General features: G+C 37.3%; 6 protein-coding genes across 6 annotated transcripts; 2 read left to right on the forward strand and 4 right to left on the reverse strand.

Moving 5' to 3' along the window:
* Positions 1-3,313: 3,313 nt before the first annotated feature.
* LOC114537099 lies at positions 3,314-3,829 on the reverse strand. Its single transcript, XM_028558229.1, has one exon. The coding sequence runs from the start codon at positions 3,827-3,829 to the stop codon at positions 3,314-3,316; it is 516 nt and encodes a 171-aa protein (XP_028414030.1).
* Positions 3,830-4,166: 337 nt separating this feature from the next.
* Positions 4,167-6,424, reverse strand: LOC114537112. Its single transcript, XM_028558249.1, has one exon. The coding sequence runs from the start codon at positions 5,916-5,918 to the stop codon at positions 4,167-4,169; it is 1,752 nt and encodes a 583-aa protein (XP_028414050.1). The 5' UTR covers positions 5,919-6,424.
* A 4,511-nt stretch (positions 6,425-10,935) lies between these two features.
* Positions 10,936-12,136, forward strand: LOC114537113 (ATP-dependent DNA helicase RecQ-like). Its single transcript, XM_028558250.1, has 2 exons — positions 10,936-11,495; positions 11,617-12,136. The coding sequence occupies exons 1-2, from the start codon at positions 10,936-10,938 to the stop codon at positions 12,134-12,136; spliced, it is 1,080 nt and encodes a 359-aa protein (XP_028414051.1).
* Positions 12,137-13,338: 1,202 nt separating this feature from the next.
* On the reverse strand, positions 13,339-16,217 carry LOC114537114. Its single transcript, XM_028558251.1, has 3 exons — positions 15,982-16,217; positions 14,504-15,358; positions 13,339-14,262 (listed from the first exon to the last, which is right to left on the reverse strand). Exons 1-3 carry the CDS (start codon positions 16,192-16,194, stop codon positions 13,339-13,341), a joined length of 1,992 nt encoding a protein of 663 aa, XP_028414052.1. The 5' UTR covers positions 16,195-16,217.
* An 82-nt stretch (positions 16,218-16,299) lies between these two features.
* On the forward strand, positions 16,300-17,754 carry LOC114537098. The gene is made up of 3 exons (XM_028558228.1): positions 16,300-16,839; positions 16,958-17,212; positions 17,563-17,754. The coding sequence occupies exons 1-3, from the start codon at positions 16,553-16,555 to the stop codon at positions 17,735-17,737; spliced, it is 717 nt and encodes a 238-aa protein (XP_028414029.1). The 5' UTR covers positions 16,300-16,552; the 3' UTR covers positions 17,738-17,754.
* A 19-nt stretch (positions 17,755-17,773) lies between these two features.
* Positions 17,774-20,966, reverse strand: LOC114537097. The gene is made up of 9 exons (XM_028558227.1): positions 20,636-20,966; positions 19,925-20,279; positions 19,617-19,811; positions 19,342-19,528; positions 18,955-19,206; positions 18,668-18,839; positions 18,311-18,456; positions 18,037-18,234; positions 17,774-17,931 (listed from the first exon to the last, which is right to left on the reverse strand). Exons 1-9 carry the CDS (start codon positions 20,716-20,718, stop codon positions 17,801-17,803), a joined length of 1,719 nt encoding a protein of 572 aa, XP_028414028.1. The 5' UTR covers positions 20,719-20,966; the 3' UTR covers positions 17,774-17,800.
* Positions 20,967-21,818: the final 852 nt, after the last annotated feature.

A 21,818-nucleotide genomic window follows, 5' to 3' on the forward strand; every position in this document is an offset into this window, starting at 1 on the left:
TTTTTAAACCTCATAGCACTCGAGCAGCATCAACGTCTGCTGCAACAAGGCGGAACAGCCAATTAGTGAGATTCTTAACGTAGCGGGCTGGAGGTCCGATTGTACTTTTGCCAAATTTTATAACAAGCCAATTAAGCCAACTTCAGGCTATGCCGATACTATTTTGTCAACTTGATGTAACAAATGTGATTTTCATTATCGTAACGTTCGCGTTATTTTTTCGAGAGCTTGTACTTTCATATACCGAGATTGCGTGTTTGCATGCTTTAAAGTCTCACGTGATCACTAAGCGCAGCGGGTGATGAGGTAGAATTGAAAAATTAAACGAGACTTACCTGTAAGTCGAAGTTTGATTGTGATTCTGCCGAATCACCCAGAGCGCTTAGGGATTACGTGCCCTCCTCTTAGGATATTTCTCCCACCCGATGGTTTGGTGGTTTGCAATACACGCAATCTCTTCGTTAAAGTCTGATTAATGTCGCGAGGTCGCTATGCTTCTCACGTAATCCCTAAGCGCTGTGGGTGATTCGGCAGAATCACAATCAAACTTCGACTTACAGGTAAGTCTCGTTTAATTTTTCAATTCATTTCGAATTGCTGTTGTTTTTCCCGAGGGCAATAAAAATTGAGCGTATTGCCCGTGGGCAATATGGGAAAATCCCGCTTCGTCAGCAGCCAATCAAATTGCAAGATTTACAAAAACAAACACTAGTCATATAATAATATATTTTATTTTACTAGGGTTACACATTTGTATGTCAATATTACCATTAGACTAATGTTCATTTTAAAGATTCGTTTTCTATGTATGCTTTGTGATACAGTTCAGTTCACACGTTAACTTTGATTTTATCGTCCTCATATTATATGTCAAAATGTCATTGATACACGAATCATTTCCATACATCAATTTTCATATTATCGAGTTACTCAAAGTGTACTTGCATGGAATATGAAGTGGAATATCGGTTACAAATTTTGTGCAATGAGCAGATGAGTACCTGCTCGTAACTGCTCATGAGCGGATGCTCATCTCCTTAATGAGATATTTCATACCCACTTGAAATTTTTGTTGATAAAATGAAAAATTAATGTACATATGAACTAGCGACCGGAAAGAAGAAAATTTCAGACATGGGTTTATGATACATTTATTTGTTTTGCAATTGGTTACAGCAATAGATAATAATTTCCCTTAAAACGCTTTATTATTTTTTTGCTCGTTTGCCATGGTTTCCTTAAGAAATGTTCGGTAAACCTTTGCCATTGGATTAAATTTAAAGTCTAATTATCATCATCGTCATATTCTTCACTGTCTTTATTTTCCTCGTCATCTTCAATCCCGTGGTCGCTTAAAAGCCTTTTAATAAGAAACTTTCTCTTATCAACTGCAAGAAAATTTTCTCTTAGAAGCGCGGGAAAATTAAGGCATTTAAAAGTTTAAAAGCCACAACTAACAAAATGAATACACAGAAACTAAATCTTCGCTTAACGTACTCTTGCTTTTTCTTGAGCACGTATCGATATTTTCAACTAGAGCAAAGAAGGACAAAGCATGTTGCATTTTTGTGGGATAATAAATATTAATATTCATTTTTTGTAAACTTACGTTCTGATTGGTCGATTTGTACCACGTGAGTGAATTTTATATAGCAACAACGCCACGGCAATGCCGTTATAGGATTTATTGCACGATCAAAATGGCGGCAACAAACAAAAAATTGCCGAACTTAGTTAAGAAGAAATTAATGTAATTATAGATGAATCCACACCGAAAAATACTAAACGGGCAACCGGTTAGGGTATTTTAGTATTTAAAGGTAAGCGTGTGTTGTTTATTTAAGTTTTAAAAAAATAAAAGTCTTTACGAGTTTACTCAAAATGAATATTAAAAGCATTAAAGCACTCTTTGTTTGTGTATTATCGGGTTTTACATGCGCTCATTCACAAACAAGGAACTCGAAGTTCAATACTGCACTCGGCTTCGCCTCGTGCAGTATTGAACTTCTCGTTCCTTGTTTGTGAACTCGTGCATGTAAAACCCGATAATGCACTCACAGAGTGCTTTAATCCTTAGGGAGCGGTCATTAAGTATGTGTCATGGGGGGGCGAAGGCTAATTTCCAAATTTTCGAAAAGTTTTGTACCCCTTCCTCTGATTCAAGATATTGCTTGATGCCCCTCCAAATAATCAATAAAAAAATTCATACCCCTCCTTGATATACCATACTATACTTGACATTACTTGTATATTCTGCTTTTCCTTCTAAACCTGTTTATTAATTAAATGACGAAGATTAGAATACGATTATTTACTTAAGTAAAGTAACTGATTAGCATACTGCAGCCATGCTGTTTGTGTTATTTTAAATCAAAATAATAAGAATTTCACACTCGTTGGTTGCTCGGGCGGCGCTCGGAATACCTCGTAAAGCGCTCAAATGCGCGAAATTCCTTGACGAAGTATATCAGTTATTGTGTCTCACTTGCAATATATGCACGCACGCACACTTTCACGAAAAAGAATATTTAAACAGATTTTGTAACTTACATCTTTGAATTCAATGACGTTTGTAATTGCAACACGCTTCTTTGATGTCTTGCTCTCACCACCTTCATAGCATCGAAGACATCCTCTAAAGTTAGTTGTGCGTTCTTCAAACTCTTTCGACTTATGAAACACCTGCAGGCCTCTGTCAATCTTTCCACTGCTCCAACCAGTACGTTCCTCAAAATACGGTGCATTTCACCTCATATCTAAAGGAAACAAATTTTGAAGCAAATCAGTATCAAGTGCATGGAATCTGTTTTATAACCAAAATATTGATAACACAAAAAGTATTGTAATATAAGCGTCAAAATCTGAAAACCATACGAGTGTGACTAATAGATAGAGATAGATAGATGGTTTATTGACTTAAAACTTGCAGCCTCGGCAATAGGCTCCGGCTGAAAAACCTTAAGTGTTACAAAAAGTATGATCTATGTTATTAAAATCCATAAAAGTGGAGGTTCAATTGGTAAAACTATCTATTTACATTATTTAGTGTCTCAGATATATTATACGTATTTACTAGAATTGAAATTGATAAAATCGTTTTTAAATCTAATTGTTCTACAGTTTGGAACTTGAAATTTCTTCTTTCTCTCAGAGATGCCTCAGATAGATTTAATGCTGGTAATAAATGGTGTAATTTGTCTTGCGGATCATTAACAATTTGCCGAAAAAGTTTATCGGTCAAATTTTGTCTTCGATCGAACAGTGACAAGAGACCTAGTTGATTAAGTGCATCCTCGTACGATGTTCGGGAGGATTATTCTGCAAGCTCGGCGTGTAATCTTTCGAGATCGTCTGACAGGTATTTTGTAAGGGAATCGTGGAATACTTCGCACGCGTATTCAGCAACCGGCCGAATACAAGTAACATAGAACAAGAGAAGATCCTTGGATGGTAACTTTGCCCGTTTCAATTGTCGCAAGAAGTATAGACGAGTTGAAATCTTCTTGCATACAGTCTCAATATGTTTATTCCATTTGAGGTTGTCGGAGATGGTTAAACCGAGTAGTTTTTCACACTGGACTACTTCGATGTTCTTGTCGTTGATAATAATAGGATCAAAACTCTCTCTTACAGTTGAGAAACTTATTCGAAGTTCCTTGCATTTGGACTCTTTTAACTGCATACCATCACTTCTGGATTTTGAAGAGAATTCGTTGACATACGCTTGCATTATACTAGGTTGATCTTTATTTATGACTTCAGACGTAGTTGAATCGTCTACGTATTTCCAAAGGTTCTTGTTATCAGCAACATCAAGGTCGTCCATCATGATTAAGAAAAGCCAATTAAGGGCCTAATTTTGTCCCCTGGGGGACACCCGCTGGCACAGCCTTCCACTCGGAAAAAAAGTCATCGCTAAGTTTAACTCTCTGACTGCGATCAGTGAGGAAGTCTAAGATCCAATGCAATATAGGTTTTGGGATGTTGTATTTTAACAGTTTTCGTGCGAGGATATTGATCTATCATGTCGAAAGCTTTACGAAAGTCAAAAAAGCATAATTCTGATTGTAGAGCCATTTCCGTCCGTGTTTTTATTCCAAAAATGCAACATGCTGATAAGGGCATACGTAGTGCTTGAATTCGGGATGGATCCGAATTGCCTTTTATCAATTGTGGCTAATACCGCAGGTTTTAGGTGTGTGTTTTTTTTTGGTGTTTTTGGGTTGGGGTTTTAGGTGTTGTTCAACCACGAATTCTTCGGCCAGTTTTGATAAAATAGGTGTTAATGATATTGGACGTAGGTTGTTATTAATGTCAGTTATGGGTTTCTTTTTAGGGATAGCAATAATGTCGGCCTCTTTCCAAGATTGTGGAATACGGCATTCGCGGTAAGAACTATCTAGGATCTCTTTGACTGGAAGTTCCAATAAATCAGCATTCTCTTTTAACACCCATGTTGGTATTCCATCAGGGCCGTGGGCTTTCCTTGGATTAAGCGTTGACAGTTTTTTAAATACGTCTCCTGCAGCAATTGTGACAGTAGAATCATTAGCTGCGCCAAATAACAGATCTTGGTAATTCTCTGGAGTGAGAGGAGTAAATTCAGCCATTGGGGAAAGAAAAGAATCATTTATCTCGTTTGCAATATCTACTTTATCTGTTTCCGTAAGGTGTTCATCAGGTCTTAAGGCTTTAAGGATTTCTTCGTTATTTCCGCTAGTAGATTTTGCTCCACTGAGCTTCTTAACCTCATTCCACCAAGAGGATGGTTTACATTCTTTAAGATGTTGAATGCTATTTTCATAATGCTTCGCACGACAACTTTTCCTTTTGCGGTTTACTTTATTTCTCAAGTACTTGAATTGGGTAATATTTCCTTGGTTAAGAGCTTTCTGGCGTTTCTTAATTAATAATGATAATTTTGAGTTCATCCAGGGAGGTTCATTACACCGAGATGTAGTTGAGCGCAGTGGGAGAATATAATCCAGACCAGTAGTTACAATGGTTTCCAAGAGGGAGATTTTTTCTGTGCAAGAAGGGGCTTTGTCAAACATGCTGGGAATGTCCAACAGTTCCAAATATTTACGGAATGCAAGACGGGAGCTCGGACGTAGATCTCTTTTCTTCACCACTCTTTTCTGCGCTCTTTGGGGTTGACATCGTTCTTTTGGTTTAAATTCTACAGACATATGATCAGAGAGACCGAATGGTGCATACTTTACCGGTTGATCGTAGTATTCGTAAAGATTTGTCAAGACGAGATCAAGAGTATTTCTGCCACGTGTTGGAAAGTTAACAAGTTGACGTAGGTTATAGCTTAGTTTTAATCGGTTGATATTTAACTGATTAAAGTCGCCCAGAATAATAAAACCACAATTAGGATAGCATGATTCCAATGTAGAGAGACAGTTGGATAAATAATCCAGCATTGCTGAGTCGTCAGCACTTGGGGGGTGGTATAAGGTCCCGACGACCAAGCTATTAAATCTTCTCGGCAGTCTGGGCATCAGCATTTTGATCCATAACACCTCAAACAAGTCATTAGTTAAGTTTTCTATTAACTCAAAACCGATCGTATTTTCAATATAAGTACAAACGCCTCCGTGTTGGCCGTTAATTCTGTCTCTGCGGATGAGGTTATATCCTTCGATATTGACTACATTGTCGTGTATATGACTCTGTAGCCAAGTCTCCACTATGCTAATGAATTGGTAGTTTCCGCGTCGGACAACATCTTGTACTTCATCAATTTTTGGGGCTAATGACATTACATTAGATAAGAGAAAAGCAGGGACATAGTGGGTGTTGTTTTGGTTTGTCGAATCGATGGAATTACCGACTTGTCTGGGAGTGGGATTCATTGGTAGGCAAGGAATTCTGATCAAGTTGGTTTTTTTGGGACGTTTAGTGGCTTCCATATGTTTAGGGGTGGATTTTGTGCGTTGGGTAACCCAAACGGGTATATTTTGGCTTGGTAGGGTGGATAGGTTCGTCGATAGAAAAAAGGATCATCCAATGTAGTGAGGGACTTGTTGTTAGGGACAGGGTGGAAAAAATCACATCTGACATCCTTCAGACAATAACCTTTCCTCTGCAAAAAGGGGCAAAATACTCGGGATTTGTCACAGTACTGCGAATTGGAATGGTAGAAGTCGCACCGATTTCCTTTAGCACACCGACCACGCCGGGCCAAAAAAGGGCAGGGGGTGGATTTCTTGCGATCTTTATTTCTAATAGTATGGTGATTTTTCTGAGTATTACTATTAATCTGTTGTATGCCTGAATCTTTATTTCTAGGAGTATGGTGATTTTTCTGAGTGTCACTATTAACCTGCTGTGTGACTGCAGAATTCTTAACAAGGGAAACACTTTGGTTTCTATCATGGGATACTGGCTTTACTATGGGTGCTTTTTGCCGTGAATGCATTTTTCTTAGCTTTTTGGGATCCACTTGGCCATCATATCGAGTAGCTGATAACTCGGATGAAAAATGACCGCCAAGACTTCTTTTATGTTTTTGTTTTCGTCTATATTCCTCTATTTGGTCTTTAAAGCCAGTTGGTTGGTTTTGTTTGGTGGTTGTAGTAGGTTCCATCATTGGCGACGCGTGATGCTGTCCTCTTGAGGATCCGCATAGACTGCTGCAACTTCGACCACACTTGCATCTGAGCTGCGTTGACTCAGCTCATCATCTTTTTGATATGATTTCATTGTATTAAGCTCATCTTGGAGTCTTTGAACTTGTGTTTCAAGGACAGACCGTTTAAACTTTTCTTCTTCCAGGTCGATCTGAAGCCGAGTAATTTCACTTGTTAAATTTGCCACTATTGGCGTATGCTGGTCCTCACTAGTAATTGTCGATTGCACTGAATCCATCCTAGTTTTCAATATTTCTATCTCGAACAACAAATTTTCAATAGATTCTTCCAAAACAGTTTGACTGGGATTTTCTTTCAAGGTATTCTGACAGGGGTTTCCAGGGGGGGGTGTAAACAGGGTGATCAGGCATTCTTTAGCTTCCTTTCCAATCATACCATTAAATGATAGAGTATTTAACTTCCCAGGATACCACGTAGCGACAAAGTCAGAATCCTTGGCCTCAAATCTCTTCGAACTACCCCCAGCTGAACGCCATTTACCCTCGTATCCAAATGACACTTTAATGAAATCTTGAAGAGATTCATAGTTCTCACACCATTTAAGACGCGAACCATCATATGCTATGCTTCTGGACACCACATACTCGTGCATTTTAAGAAAATCCCAATTCATATCGGCTCGATTGTGACTTGACTTAGACTGCTCAAGGCTGTCCTGTAAACGATCGTCGGCCATGGCGATTGTGTGTGTGGTCTAAGACAGTTCTTTTCGGAAATTATGGCAAAACGAACTCAAGAAACCAAGTATTAAAAATTTAGCAATTAAATTAAAAATATCTTGGTAAAATAGTGAAAAATTTCAAAAAATTTGAGGAGCTCAAAATTTTGCATCCGCCATCTTGCGGTGCTTCCACTTACTTGAACTACAGGTACATAACTGAATATACCTGTACATAACTGAATATCTAATAACTGAATATACCTGTACATAACTGAATATCTGAATAACTACAGGTACATAACTGAATATCATAACTGGACATAATTTTCTAATTCCTAGAGGTCCTTATTTCTAAAAATTGGTTCTAAAATTAAAAGTCACATGCAATAATATCACTCACATGTTCTTGTTTCCCAAGATATGGGAACATAGCTAACACTTCGTAAGATAATCGGCTGTTTCTCTAATAAAATCTCGCCGAGCCATAAATGTGTTTTCCACAAAGCTTTTGTGGGTTGCGCTTGATATGAAACCCGGTTTGCTGTACTTTAAAAGCTTTTCGATTCCTCTTCTGAGCATCTGGGTCATCGTTTAGTAACTTGAACCTTTTGGCTGAATTAGTATGGCTGGTATTGGAATTTCCACAAGAAACACTTTTTTGTACACTTTTTATAGCATTCCTAAAAAATTGGGTAAGCTGCTTTTGCAGAGATAGCTGTAAAAACAAAATTATTTATCAGAACATGTAGAACAGTTTAGCCTGTTAAAAAAAGAGCATTAATTGTAAAAAAGCTATTGTCAATGGTATATTACTGCTTCAGTATTTTGTGGGTAACATCACACAATAAAAACAGTGAACAGTAACAGAGTACATAAAATATCTAGAATGTTATTGGACAACATGGAATACTCAAGTAAAAGGAATCAAAAGAATGCATTTCTATAGCTACTTGACGGGTATAGTCGTAATCTACTAGCTGGTATATAACTGTTTTTTATAGTCGTAATCTGATCTGGTAACTATAAACAGTTTTCTCATGTTTGTAAAAAGCAAGAAACCTGTAAAATTAATCACCGAGCGGGCGCGGAGCGCCTGCGAGGGTACTAATTCCGCTCGGAGATTAGGAATTACACCCTGAACCCGGTAGAACATAGGCGAATCCAAAGTTGTCCAAATTCTTTGTCATGGACGGTCGACGTTGGCTGGTTTTGTAAGTCATGCGCATGCGCGAGTAACGTCTGGTAATCAACGAACGTTCTGATTGGCTAAGACAGAAAGTTTGTATTTCAATGAGAACGTCAGCAATTTATATTAACTGAGAACTGTCATTTCGTAAACATTTTTGTAAAAGTGTTTCATAAACTTTGTGCAAAGAAAGTAGAAACAAGATATATGAAGCATGACAGTTAGCAAACATGAACGTAGATACGGTCAAGACAAAGCCGTGTAAGAGGAATAATTCATAATCTGCAAACTTATAAATGTTTTCAAAGACAAAGGGTACGTGTTTACTTTGATTATTTCGTATTTGTTTCGCGATAAGAATGAGCCGTATTTGTATACTTTTCAGCTTTGTATGCCGTTTATTTGTTAAATTTTCAGCTTTTTATGCAAACGCATAAACCTGTGAAAGGCTATTACACCTTTGTTTTAACTTCAAAAAGTGTTTTTTAAAGTGTGATTTGAATTTTGGTATCAAAAATACACACTATATTTATAAAGTATAAAACTTTTAGCCGCCGGCGTCGACTGCTATTTCAGAATAAAATGACATTTGAAGTTTTTTCTTTGTCTGTGAAGATTTTGTACTGTTTTAATCGTTTGAAGCTTCGGTTTTAAACCGTTACTTAATTGCTGACATGGTATAATGCAGCAAAATTGAACGGGCAATGTTTACACTGGCTTTATGATTATTTTGTATTGAATGATGGAAACATTAGCTATATATAATAAGACTGATTTGAGTTTTGCGTCATTTCATAATATAAGTTTAGGTCAGGTTAACTCAGGCAATTGTGTACTTGGTTTGAAATAGCGAGGGGTTGCTGCATGCATGTATTTCTAGTGTATAATCCATGAAATCAGGGAACGATATGATGTATGATTGTATGACATGACTTACCCAATAATTTGAGGGAGTTGTATCTCTTATTTCAGGGAACTTCTGAGAAAGGAGAAGTGCCATTCGTTTGTAGTCTCGTTGCTGAGGAGTGCTTGTAATACCCAAATAAAATAAACCAATATCATTCACAAGTTGCCGACGTACAGGTATAATTGATCCATTCTGTACCGCGTGCTGACCGTTGTATCTCTTATTTCAGGGAACTTCTGAGAAAGGAGAAGTGCCATTCGTTTGTAGTCTCGTTGCCGAGGAGTGCTTGTAATACCCAAATAAAATAAACCAATATCATTCACAAGTTGCCGACGTACAGGTATAATTGATCCATTCTGTACCGCGTGCTGACCAGCCACAGAAAAGTTGCAGGAAAAGGTAAAGAATTAGGCGATGGGGAGTTTCTATACTTTCGTTTCAAACTTTCCGGGGTGTTGATAATAACTTCTGATTGTTTTGTTGGTGTGTTTTCTTGCTGATCACTCTTGTCCTTATTTTTTGGGGTACTGATAAGGGCCTGCTCATCTGCATGAGGCAAAATTATTCTTACCACCAACAAACATCACCTAAAAATATGCATTAAAGAATATTATAGGATTACCTTAGGATAATTATTTTTAGTGTTAGACATGTTGAAGTACATTGCATACAGTATCGGATTGGCTAGCGCTGTGTACTGAGCATCGCTGACATGGATGAATATGGCGAAAGGGATTACCCATCTTATGGAAAGTTGGAAGAAATTTTGATATGGCAAAATCATAAATATTTTTGTCTTAATTCTCCTTGAAATTATCGAATTTATTTCCCACCTAATGAGCTACAAGGTCTTGCCTTCTACATTGGCATTGTGCATTGAACATAATTTCGAAGAAATGTTGCTTTTTCTTGTTGAAAAGGAATCAGGTGCTCTTGAAGATACTTTCTTTAAAAATACAAAATTAGGCTATGTTATTAGGCACTATTTAGTATTCTATAATTTTGCATTCATTTGATACTATTATCAATGAAGATATTAGCAATAAAAAAGGCTGTCAAATATACTGTTTATATCCAGTTAACAACTTTAAGTTTATCCAGTTAATAAGTGTGTTTTGTTTAACACACCTAAGGTGTGTTCCTTGGATGGGTTAAGGTGTGCAGTCGAACTCACCAAGGTGTGTTTTACTAAAAAAGTGTGCTTCTTTACACACCTTAATGCGCAAAAGGAAAGGTGTGCAAAAGGTTAGTGTGTTCGCTAACACGCGAAGGTGTGTTTTCGTACACACGAAGGTGTGTATTCAAAATCTGCTTAGTAAGGTGTGCTCAATTTACACACCATGGCGTGCAATTGAACACACGACTAAGCAACCTCGTACCCAGGGTCTTTTTACCTACGCTCCACGGCCCACGCTGCGGCGAAGACCCTGGTATCGGCTGGTCACGTGGTGGCATGTAAATTTTTCCCCTTTGGGGGGAAGGTAAATTTTTCAGCCTGGTCGCAGGCTACTTTGTTGCCGGCATGTTGAAAAATTCGAAGTGTGGGCAATTTCTTTCGTGCTTGGAGTTCGCAATATTAAATAGCTTATATTGTGACGTTATTTTAAAACCAAAACAGGTGATTTGCCTAGAAAAGGCATTTTTGAATTTGGATATTCTGGTGGTTCTACCTACAGGATATGGTAAATCTTTGATTTTTTACTTGCTTCCTGCCTTGCTTTATGCGAAGAAGCATGGTGTTTCGAAAAGCGAAATAAACATAACATCAATTATTGTGGTTGTATCACCATTAAATGCGCTGATTGCTAACCAGATCTTGCGGTTGGCCTCTAGCGGAATTCGGGCAACTGTTGTCGACGTAAGATCGTCAATAGAAGTTGAGGAAGAGGACAAAGAAATACTTGCCTGCGACTTACGTCTGAGCGACAAAGCCAAGCTTGAAATTGGACACTATAACATTGTGTTCGCACACCCTGAAACGTTTGTGTCATGTGCTTATGGAAGGAAGTTAATGCAGAGTGAACCTTACCAGGAAAATGTCTGTGCGATTGTTGTAGACGAAGCCCATTGCATCTTGGAGTGGTAAGTTTAACGATATTCACTTTTTTTAATATTTTATAATATTCAGAACCAATGGTATTGTGCTACAGACTGCTACTGGTGCAGTAGCAAAGTTTAATAGAATTATATTGTGTCATTTCAGGGGTAAGGATTTCAGAGTGGACTATGGCAATTTGGCTGTTTTGTGTGCAACATTTTCAAGTGCTCCAGTTGTAGCCATGACTGCCACAGCAAATAAAACTGATAGAGAATTAATCAAAAATTCATTGGGTTTGAAATTGTGTGCAGAAGTAGTTGGCAATCCTGACCGAAGAAATATAAAATATGAAAAACATTTTCGAGGTGGACCAGATGTGGACTCCCTAGTAAAAATCCTTACTCCCATTGCTGAAGATTTGTTAAAGAAACTGACAAATTATCCCTTAACAATTATATACCTTCCTTTGAAATGGTGCGGATTTGCGTATAAGATATTTGAATCAGTTTTGGGAAACAGCCAGTACTTCCCAACAGGATCAGCATCAATACCTGAGAACAGGCTGTTTGCTCAGTTCCATTCACCTCAAACACAGGAAATGAAAGATGAAGTGTTAAAGCAGCTGTGCTCTTCAGAAAGTACCATAAGGGGTATTTGCTACAGTGGCTCTGGGAATGGGGGTTGATATTAAGGGCATTAGGTGTGTTGTTCATGTCACCCCACCATATACTATCCAGGCTTACTTCCAAGAAACTGGCAGGGGGAAGAGATGGACTACCTGCAACTGCGATTCTCCACTACAACAATCGTGACATTGCCAAAAACAAAACAGGAATGCAAGAAGAAATTAGGACTTTTTGCCATAGTGAGTCGCAGTGTCTTAGAAATATATTGCTCAGTTCACTAGATACTGACCAAAAGTATATAAAGCCAGTTTATCCCAAATATCTTTGCTGTAGTGTTTGTCAATCAAAATGCGATGGTACAAGTTGCATTTAACTTTCCACATTTGTGGCACTTACCACACTGCAGAACTTTGGAACATGACTTGGATAATGATTTTAGTAATCTAATTTTGTATGCTGTATATTCAAGAAAGAATACCATGCGCCTTGAGGCAAATAATGTAGTAAAACTAAAATTGGGATACTTACTTTGGGTGGAAGGCAGACTAGAAAGTCTTTATTGATGATAACTACATTGCTTCACATTGTTTATAGTTTTAAACTTTTTAAAGTAATTCATATAATATGAAACATCAAAATATTAGCATCTTTAAACACAACATTTGGGTCAAAACAAGACGAGATTTGTCTGTTTATGGGTTTCAATAATTTATATTGTAAATACGTACACTATACTGGAGTAATGTTATAGACTGAATTTCACCATTCATAGTACTGTATTTGCTTTTTCAATAACATTAAACAGTTGTTTGGTCCCCGGTTGAACTCAGTTCACAATATGCAAATAACAACCCAACACCCCAATGGCAAGAGAATAAAACATGCAAATATTATATATATGGTGCAACATGGCTTAGATTTTAGTGTGCCTGACACTCTAAACAGTCAAACATGGAAACAACCATTGGGAAAATGCAATAAGCCTAAAATGGTAAGATCTATTTGCAGTAAGCAGTCATTAAATGATCAACAATGCCAGATTGTGACATTAGTGCAATAGCAGTTTTGTGCTGTTCAAGTGTCAATTAGTGCTCTGTTGAAAATTTAATACTAAGGAGCACACTAAGTTTCTAGTTACTTTGTTCATCACTGTCCTCTAGTGGTTCAACTGCAGGTGTATTATCAACTGCTGGGAAATGCAATGAAATATTCTTCTGGTGTCGTTTGAGCCATTCAGAGAACACGTTTTCATTTAAATCTTCTAAAGGGTCAGAAGAAATCCCCGCAAATGAATTGTGGATCGGCCAATAACTGGGGAGAAGGGCTTTAATTTGTGTAGATCACTGGAAACTTTATCCTCATCTTGTGAAGAGGACCTATGGGAATGGGCTGATGACTTGCGTTTGATTGCTGCCTGTTCATTAAACGCATCAACAACCTTGCGAACTCCACCAACTGCCTTGCTCATTCTTCCAATTGCCTTTTCTGTCTTATTAGCACCCATCAGACGAATAAAACCTTTAAGATCAGCATTTCGGTTTTCTTGCAGTAGGTCAATCTCAATGTTTTTGTCATTTCCTCCATTCCAATTAGCCAATGCTGCCCACTTGCACTGATGTGCCTCTCTGGGTGAAAGAAGGACTTCATTCTGCACTATAGCAATAAGCATCTCGATAGCATATGCATTGAATCCAGAAATAGATGAAAAGTAATACAACATCTGTTTCTGGATTAGTGCTAAATGCTCCCCATTTCCAGATGCCACAGCATTCTTGCAATCCAGAAGAATCATGAAAGACTTCAATATGTTGATAGCATAGTTGAAGACACCATCAGTGCTGTCATCATCTGAGGATTCCATGCTGTTTTCATCCAATGTTGGATAAATGTACTGTGCGACAAACTTGTCCAATACTTCTAGTACTTGGGTCTTCTTTTCTTCATTATTTAAATCATCAATGAGAAAATGATTATTTTCTTCAGGAGACGTGTTGACATCTTCCATTTTGAAGAACTCGAGCAAAGCTTCTACCAAATAACAGTGACCAACACTCATGAAGAGTTGTTCACAGTCTTCATAATGCTTGACATCAACTGTCACATTTCTTCGATTGAGCACTTCTCGGAAGTATCGCAACGTACCATTTTCTCTTCCAGAATTTTTGTAGAGCCGTTTAAAGACTGACTATAAAAAATTGCAACTTAGTGGTTAACTTTACAGAAATATACAACACTGAGTGATATGCTATGTTGTTATTGATCCACAGTCCCATAACAAATCATACAGCCTTGTACCTAGTTGGAAAGTCAACTCACATTGAGAAAATTGATACAGTAGTTTAAAACACAATGAAACAACCCACAAAATATTAATTGTTGACATCAGGATATCCTAACAGATGAAAAATTAGCTAAATTAAGCTTACCTTTAAAAAACTCCTCTTCGTATGCCATCCTACAATACGATATGGATACAGATGGTCAAGACGCTGCTTTGCAGTATGACAACCGGAACGTAGATCACGTGCACCAGCGAACCTGACTCTTGTCAATTCATCACCAAAACAAGGAATCTTTACTTCTTGAAGTGGGTCAAAGTTTGATGATGCTGGTGGGATGTGGGATCTAGGTTGATCTGGCCGAGTTGGAACTTCCACCAAGGGTGGGGAAACAGAAGGCTGGTCAGGCGGATCTTTGCACATACCACTTGCCTTGTATATTTCTTGGGTCCATTCTTCCAACTGATCTAACACATCGACACAATCACTGTATTTTTTTTCATCCTTCATTAATACTGGCATTGTGACAATTTCTGATTTCCGTGATGCTGTTGCAGAATTCTCATGATGAAGGAGAAGTTCCTCAGACAGACAAGATTTAAGGCTTGAAAACTCTTGAAACTTTGTGATTAGGGTTCTTGCTATTAGTATCCTGTATCGATTTTGAATCGTCCTCAATTCTTCCTCCTTTATTCTAACAAGTTCACGAAAGTCGCAAGTCCTTATATCTTTCTGAGGGCCGTCATCAGGAAGGTGGTCGCTTGAAACTCTGGTGAACACCATGCTGGTTGCAACTGCATGCACACTCTTATTTTGATGAACCTCTCGCATATCATGCACCTTCTCCTCCCAATCTATGTTGTCAACAACAAAGACAAACTTCCTTCCAGACTTTAGCAATTCTACAGCATGATCCAAAAAGTGCTTCCCAATGTCATCGAGGACTACATACTTTTTAGAAATGCTTAGACAGAAACCATACTTGTTAAGTTGCTCAAACAACTATAAAAAAAATTAATTAGTGTTGTTTTAATTAGTTATTGTGTAAGTTCTAGTAGAAGTATACAGCTGATTGAGCTAAATAATGGTATCTTTTACCTAGCTCAAAGGTCAAAGTAAGTCAAAACATAAGACCATACACAAAAAAAATTGTAGGAAGGACAATTTTTAATGCAGCTGTGTCTAGAGTATTAATTTTCAATTGACCAGCTTAGCTACCAGTAAAAACGTTTAATCATACTTGCAATCAGATTTACATAGTATACTGACAGAACTTGAAAAAAAGTCAAACAAGTATTTCAATATGAATTATGTTTTCTATAAAAACATATTTTGCTGCATTAAATTCTGGCCCCAATCTGCCCTTTCTATCCCTTGCTCCATAGTATGGAAGTTCCTTATTCATGACTTGAAGTAAATACTGTTTGTTAATTATCATTATGTGTTACTTGACAAATTGCATCAAAGTTTTTAAGCAAATTATTAATTATGTCTGGCATGTAGGTGAGGTCGCAATAAGAAAGTCCCATCTATGTATTGACAGACATCTATTGACAGTCATTTTTTCCTCAAATCATGAAAGATCCTTACAATAAATACTTGATACCAAATAATCTATTACTTACATTACTTGATGCTTTTCCTTCAGTCAGGAGAACAGTATTAATCCTTTGTACTCTGCTCAGTTCATGACATCTCATAAACATGATAATACCATAAACCAAGCAAATAAGGGATAGCTTTTTTCCAAGGTTCAACATGGAGCAATTTAGCAAGCTTGATAGGATTTCAGCAACAGTGGGACATCTAGTTGAGAGTTCATTTACAATTTCAACCATCCAAGTCTCCTTGGACAACCCTTCGAAGCTTCTATCTCTCAACACAGATGGCTCATCTCTTCTGGTGATATCAAACAATTCTTTGTTGGCTTCTCTTAAAGTGCTTATAAACCCAAAATGGGTTTTTGGTGATTCAGATAGAGCATAAAAAGTTGGTTAGTAACTTCTAGATTAGTTTTTGCGTTAAAATTTTAATTTCGGAGATATTGGGCGGCAAAGTCAATTTTTTTAAAAAAAAGTAGCGCGCAATGGGGGACTGGGAACCAGGAACACGTCCATTTACTTTACTATGAAACATAATACAGTTCTAGTAAACAAATTGGAAATATCTGGCCATTTTTAAATAAAAGTTCTTGAAATGTCGAGCTCTAGTTCATTTTCGAGTGTGAATAGCAATACTGCTACCATTATGCCATATGAAATGGAAGACGAGCGTAAAGAAAGCGAGAAATGCGACGCAGAATTCGATCCTGATATTCCGGAGGACAGCCAAATGGATGACAACACAGACCCCGAGGCCTACTTTGACGAACCTATCGCGGATAATGTTTGGCTAGAAAATTATAACAGAGCGCGGGAAGAAAATAACCAAACAATGGCAGAACTAGAACTCCGCTGGAATGGAAGAAAAACTTTAACTTCCTGGTAATTTGCGTATTATGTCATTGTGATTTATCGCAATATTCCAGTAGCACGTGGTATAAAAATTGTATTAAAATTTGCTTTGTCTTTGTTCAACTGAAGTTGTATATTTTTTCGTTAGGTGCAGTTGTGGTAACTGTAGCATTGAAATGCTGCAAAATGCTAAAGAGTGTCGTTGTTGCCACGAAATCGAGGGTTGCGCAAAATTTATTGATGACTTTTCTGAGGAGTCAAGTGAGGAACAGAAATTGACTTGTATAGTTAATCATCCTGGTTTTCCAGCTGTTTGCTTAAACAGATGGTCGTTGGAGCTTGCTGCTGACAATTTCAAAACCCGTCAGGGTCATAGATATAAGCAAAGTGGCTCAAAACAAAGGTATGTTTATTCAATAATAACAGACACAACGTGGCCTTTGTCATCATTGTCGTGTTTATAATATTATTATCATCTTAATGCAGCCTGTGAAGGGGCATCTGAAACTGAAAGAATTGAGTTATACCAAACACACCCTGGGGTAGTTGCATAAACTTGGATGCCCCTGGGAAGAATTGAAAAAGCTGGTTTATGATAATTGCAGTAAAACTGTATTATTACATAGATTGTTAAATTCTGACAGGCTTACTCTTAGTTGCCCTGTTGTGACTGCCATTTGCTATTGCACAATGCATTACTGTTCATCAGGCTCAAATAAAAGGAATGATCGAATTTGGTTTGTAATCCCTTAGATTTCTGAGAGTTGTTGCCTATCGACAATTTACTCGCATGGTGCATGGCCGATTAAGGGACAAAAGAATTCCATTGCCTTCTTGTGCATACAATGCTATACGTTTAACACATAAACCCATGGATGGTGCATTCACTGGCTATGAAGAACTGGAGACAGATGAAGAAAGCGAATAATATTGCTTTGGTTCAAATGTAAATTGTGTAAAAATGTATGAACAAATGCAAATAAAAATATTGTTAATCTTTTTTATTTTTTGGACAGTCAACAACATTTTTGTGACCTTTCATTGGCTGCTTGCACAGCCTACATTTTGGTGCATTTCTTTGTTTTAAAGCATGACTTTGGGTTCCAACTTCAACAGTGGGAACTAAAAAGAGGAGTGGGATAAAATTTAGAATGCATGGTAAACCATCATTGTACCTATATTGTTATCTGATCTTAAGTGTAAATGCATCAACAACTTCTAAAATACCTGGGTTTGTTGGAGGAACATCAGAAAGTTGCATTGCATCCCTTGTTTTCTTTTTTTGTATTGCTTCTTCTCTTGACTGCTTACTTAGCATGGTATTCATGGGTGGTGGTGTTTTTTCGTTTAGGTCATCTATTGCATCTTCCAGTTTTTTATTCGCAATAGCCTCTAACATGGTTTGATATATTTTATCCACATAATCTATAATATATATATATATATATATTAAAGTGCCTTCTACATGAATCCTTGGTTTGTAATTATCCAATCAACCTACCAAAGTTTTGCTTTACTGGAACTTTTCTGACAACTGCTTCCCCATTCATGAACTTGGGATAAACAACATTGTATTGTTCAACACCATTTTTCAATCTTGCTTCCCGAGACAGATTCTGATTAAAGTGCATGACTGCTAATGCATGTCTGCAAAAAATGACACTGCTTTATAAGTGATACTTTTAGCACTCATGTGGCAAAGGGTGGCCTCCTGGAAATTTATTTTCCCATCATTTAGGTAAATGTCACATCTTGTTTCAAACTCTTATTTTGGTGATATCAATAAATTGCTAGAACAAAAAGTAAGCATTTAAACTGTACATCATTACACTATCTTTTGAATGCATACAGTAATTACCTGCAAAACATTCCTCTGTAGGTATAGCCTATCATCTTGGGAGAGAATTGGTTCAGCACAGAATGGAATCCTTCTAGGCAACTTGTTTGGTCCATTGGAGATGCATGCTTTATTCCTTTTATCAGCCTTTTGTTAGTAAGAGATGACTGCATTTTCTCATAGGCAACTGAATCTAAGAATATGTCACAACATAAACAGATTGTACATAAATACTACCATAATATTGACACACATGCATATCACCATATTATGATGATAAAAATAGTATTGCATGCACTTCAACAAACCTTTATCTAACCATTTCCGTGGCTCAATTGTCTCTTTATGCCCACATTTGTTGAACAACGGATTCTCAAGATTTTTGTGCTCATTAACCACATGACTTAAAAATGATGAGAACTTAGCCCAAATAACTTCACCATTCCCATCATGTGTAGTTCTTGCACTCCAGTATAAATGGTTAGTACAAGGCTTTATCCATTCAGCAACTGCTTCACACCCACTCACTTTTGCAACTTTTGTGAGTACTTTTGTGACCTCTGATAAATAAAGAAACACAAAAAAAATCACTTTAAAAGGGTTTAGTGAGTGACTCACTTGGTTGTCTTAGGTTCTCACAGTTTGTGATAGCAAAAAATGTGTACAGCAGATTGTAGTCAATATAAACATCATACTTTTCTTAAGATGCCAAATGTCAAAGTAATGAGTGATGTTTGACAACTTCTCTCTCATATGCTTGGCTATTGTTGAGTGTCTATCAGATATGAATGTCTTCACCACAAGACTTAAACCAAGTATATATTCCATGCAACGACAAAACCCAGCATATTCCATTGCTGGACTACTGCCAACTTCATTTCTCTAGGAGAATAAAAATACACAGGTCATAAAGGTAGACACAATCTAATGTTATCCCTAGTTGATTAAAAGTGGAGGTGTAAAAACATACCTGTACAATCGCAAAATGGATTATAAAAGGTACAGTGCAGCAGAATACAGTGTATGCACAGTACTTTGCACTGTGACCCATACTGTCATGTCGGCCATCACCAGCGATTACTATTTCCCCATATCCTTTTACTTTATCCACCAATGCAGCCTGGTACTTTTTCCAGTGAAGATATATTGATGGAAACAATATTTCCTACAAAATATAAGACATATACTGTATTATGTAACATACAAACTAAACCTGGCAGTACAATATGCATGCATGTTCTATGTTTTATAACATTGCAACATACTTTAAATACTTACACGTTGATGTTTGAAGAAAGTTGTTACAGAAAAACAGGTCATGCCCATGTGCTTCAGCACCCTAAAAACTTTAGTTGCTGATGTTCCTGCGACAAGGATTCCAAAACTAAGCAACAAATTGCCAGCTGCAATTCTTGTCCCAGGAAAATAAGGTTGACTTAGCCATGTTGTTTGTTTTCCACAATCAGGGTTGACACATGTTGTTTTAACCTCAGCCATTGTCCCATGAGAGTTAACCTCAACCAATGTCTTGTCACTTTTGCACACACGGCAGATTTGAAAGAGCGTCAATAATTGGGTAAGGAATACAATGAACTTTGGCTCCCTTTGTAAACCGTATTCCTTCACAGGAACCCTAAAAAAGTTGATTAATTAACATTACTGCTGATGGACAAGCAACTATTACTAAAATGAGTCATTGGGTCAATAATAAATACAAAGCAAGGAGGCCCATCACAAAATGTTGTTAATGAAAATGAATGGTTCAATCTGGCACAGCAAATAATAAGCAAACTAAGGAAACTCTTGGAACTAGTGTAAATTAGTTTGGAGAAAAGTGTGTATGTATTGGGGCCAGATTGTCAAAACTAAAATGGTGGCAGTAAAAAAGTTCGGATTACAACAAGACTTGTTAATTTACACATGAGTGCAGATTTCCTGTCAAATAATGATTTGCAAAAATTAGAGAACAGTTGACCTGCATTTTCTTACCTATGTGAAGGCACATTAATGTCTTCATCAGTATCAGTATCTGCTGTATCTGTCTCTGTCTCAATTTCTGCATCTTCATACATATCATCAGAAGGCCCCTCTGTCTCATCTTCAGATTTGTGATCTTCCTCATCATTGCTCTCAACTTCCTCATCATCATCACTACTTACACCTATTGTAAATTATTACAGAAACATATAAGTGTGGTATACTTACAAAAGGCATTATTGTATCACCGACACTCTATGCCATTTACAGTACATTATATATGCTTTACGTTATTCTTGTTTCCTTGTGACACAACTATAAGGATGTATATTGCAACAACACCTTATGTAATAAAATGTTTACCTGTTGCACCCTAAGAATATCCAATTCTTTTCTCACACCTGCCAGCTTTTGTTTTGATGTTTCCCAACAGTTACGGATTCGCTTGTTTTCCTTCTTTAACAAATCACAATTTCTGCACTTGTGTGGTGACTGTGGTGATGGCCCAATCTAGTACAGCAAAGGTTAATTAACACACTCTTGTGTTTGCTTTATACATGTGTGCCTGAACACCACCATAACCTATATATATATATATATATATAGCTAGAAGCCTTACCATTGATTCGTGTTCCATAACATCCGTCGGGAAGACAACACTTTCCGTCGTAGCTTTCAATTCATCAGTTACGCCAGAAATTTTTGACGAAGTTGTTGGCGATTCTGTTATAGTCTCGAATTTGTCGAATGCAAAACATTTTTAAGTGTTTAAAAATATTCAAATTGTGCGCATTTATTAAATATATGCACGAATATAAAGAGCGCATTGGCACAGTTATGATTTAATATCCCTTAGCTTACCTCTCTTCGCTTCATGCGTTTTGTGCGTTCACTTTCTGTGCTGCCCAAAATTTGATTTGCTTGCAATGTAGGGTACACAGAAACTCCCAACTCATCCCTTTTTAGTCTAGGGGTCTTATACTTTGAAACTGTAGCAGAACCGTACTCGAAACAGTCGTTCGTGAAGTGCTTTGAGCAAACAACTGATGAGGGTGTTGGCGTCCATTTGTCTCTTCTGCGTCGAATGAAGTTCACCCATATTCGCCTTCGTTTCGCTGCTACGGTCGCGTTTTCGTTCCAAAAAGGTATCTGGTATAGAAAAATACCATTCTCCGCGTCTGCCGTGTTAGAACAC

Source organism: Dendronephthya gigantea, unplaced genomic scaffold (assembly GCF_004324835.1).
Source record: "Dendronephthya gigantea isolate DGI-Jeju-01 unplaced genomic scaffold, DenGig_1.0 000150F, whole genome shotgun sequence".
In the NCBI taxonomy this organism is placed as follows: domain Eukaryota; kingdom Metazoa; phylum Cnidaria; class Anthozoa; order Malacalcyonacea; family Nephtheidae; genus Dendronephthya; species Dendronephthya gigantea.

Excerpts from the sequence above, each read along its gene's own strand:
- LOC114537097 (XM_028558227.1), bottom strand. The coding sequence starts at position 20,718 with ATGTATGAAGATGCAGAAATTGAGACAGAGACAGATACAGCAGATACT. Across the intron at positions 20,280-20,635 it reads ATTAATGTGCCTTCACATAG|GGTTCCTGTGAAGGAATACG; the intron begins GTAAGAAAATGC and ends CAACTTTTTTAG. Across the intron at positions 17,932-18,036 it reads TGTTCCTCCAACAAACCCAG|TTCCCACTGTTGAAGTTGGA; the intron begins GTATTTTAGAAG and ends TCCTCTTTTTAG.
- LOC114537113 (XM_028558250.1), top strand. The coding sequence starts at position 10,936 with ATGTTGAAAAATTCGAAGTGTGGGCAATTTCTTTCGTGCTTGGAGTTC. Across the intron at positions 11,496-11,616 it reads GCCCATTGCATCTTGGAGTG|GGGTAAGGATTTCAGAGTGG; the intron begins GTAAGTTTAACG and ends GTGTCATTTCAG.
- LOC114537112 (XM_028558249.1), bottom strand. The coding sequence starts at position 5,918 with ATGGAAGCCACTAAACGTCCCAAAAAAACCAACTTGATCAGAATTCCT.
- LOC114537114 (XM_028558251.1), bottom strand. The coding sequence starts at position 16,194 with ATGGTTGAAATTGTAAATGAACTCTCAACTAGATGTCCCACTGTTGCT. Across the intron at positions 15,359-15,981 it reads AAGGAAAAGCATCAAGTAAT|TTGTTTGAGCAACTTAACAA; the intron begins GTAAGTAATAGA and ends TTTTTTTTATAG. Across the intron at positions 14,263-14,503 it reads CGAAGAGGAGTTTTTTAAAG|TCAGTCTTTAAACGGCTCTA; the intron begins GTAAGCTTAATT and ends AATTTTTTATAG.
- LOC114537099 (XM_028558229.1), bottom strand. The coding sequence starts at position 3,829 with ATGATGGACGACCTTGATGTTGCTGATAACAAGAACCTTTGGAAATAC.
- LOC114537098 (XM_028558228.1), top strand. The coding sequence starts at position 16,553 with ATGTCGAGCTCTAGTTCATTTTCGAGTGTGAATAGCAATACTGCTACC. Across the intron at positions 16,840-16,957 it reads AGAAAAACTTTAACTTCCTG|GTGCAGTTGTGGTAACTGTA; the intron begins GTAATTTGCGTA and ends TTTTTTCGTTAG. Across the intron at positions 17,213-17,562 it reads CAAAGTGGCTCAAAACAAAG|ATTTCTGAGAGTTGTTGCCT; the intron begins GTATGTTTATTC and ends GTAATCCCTTAG.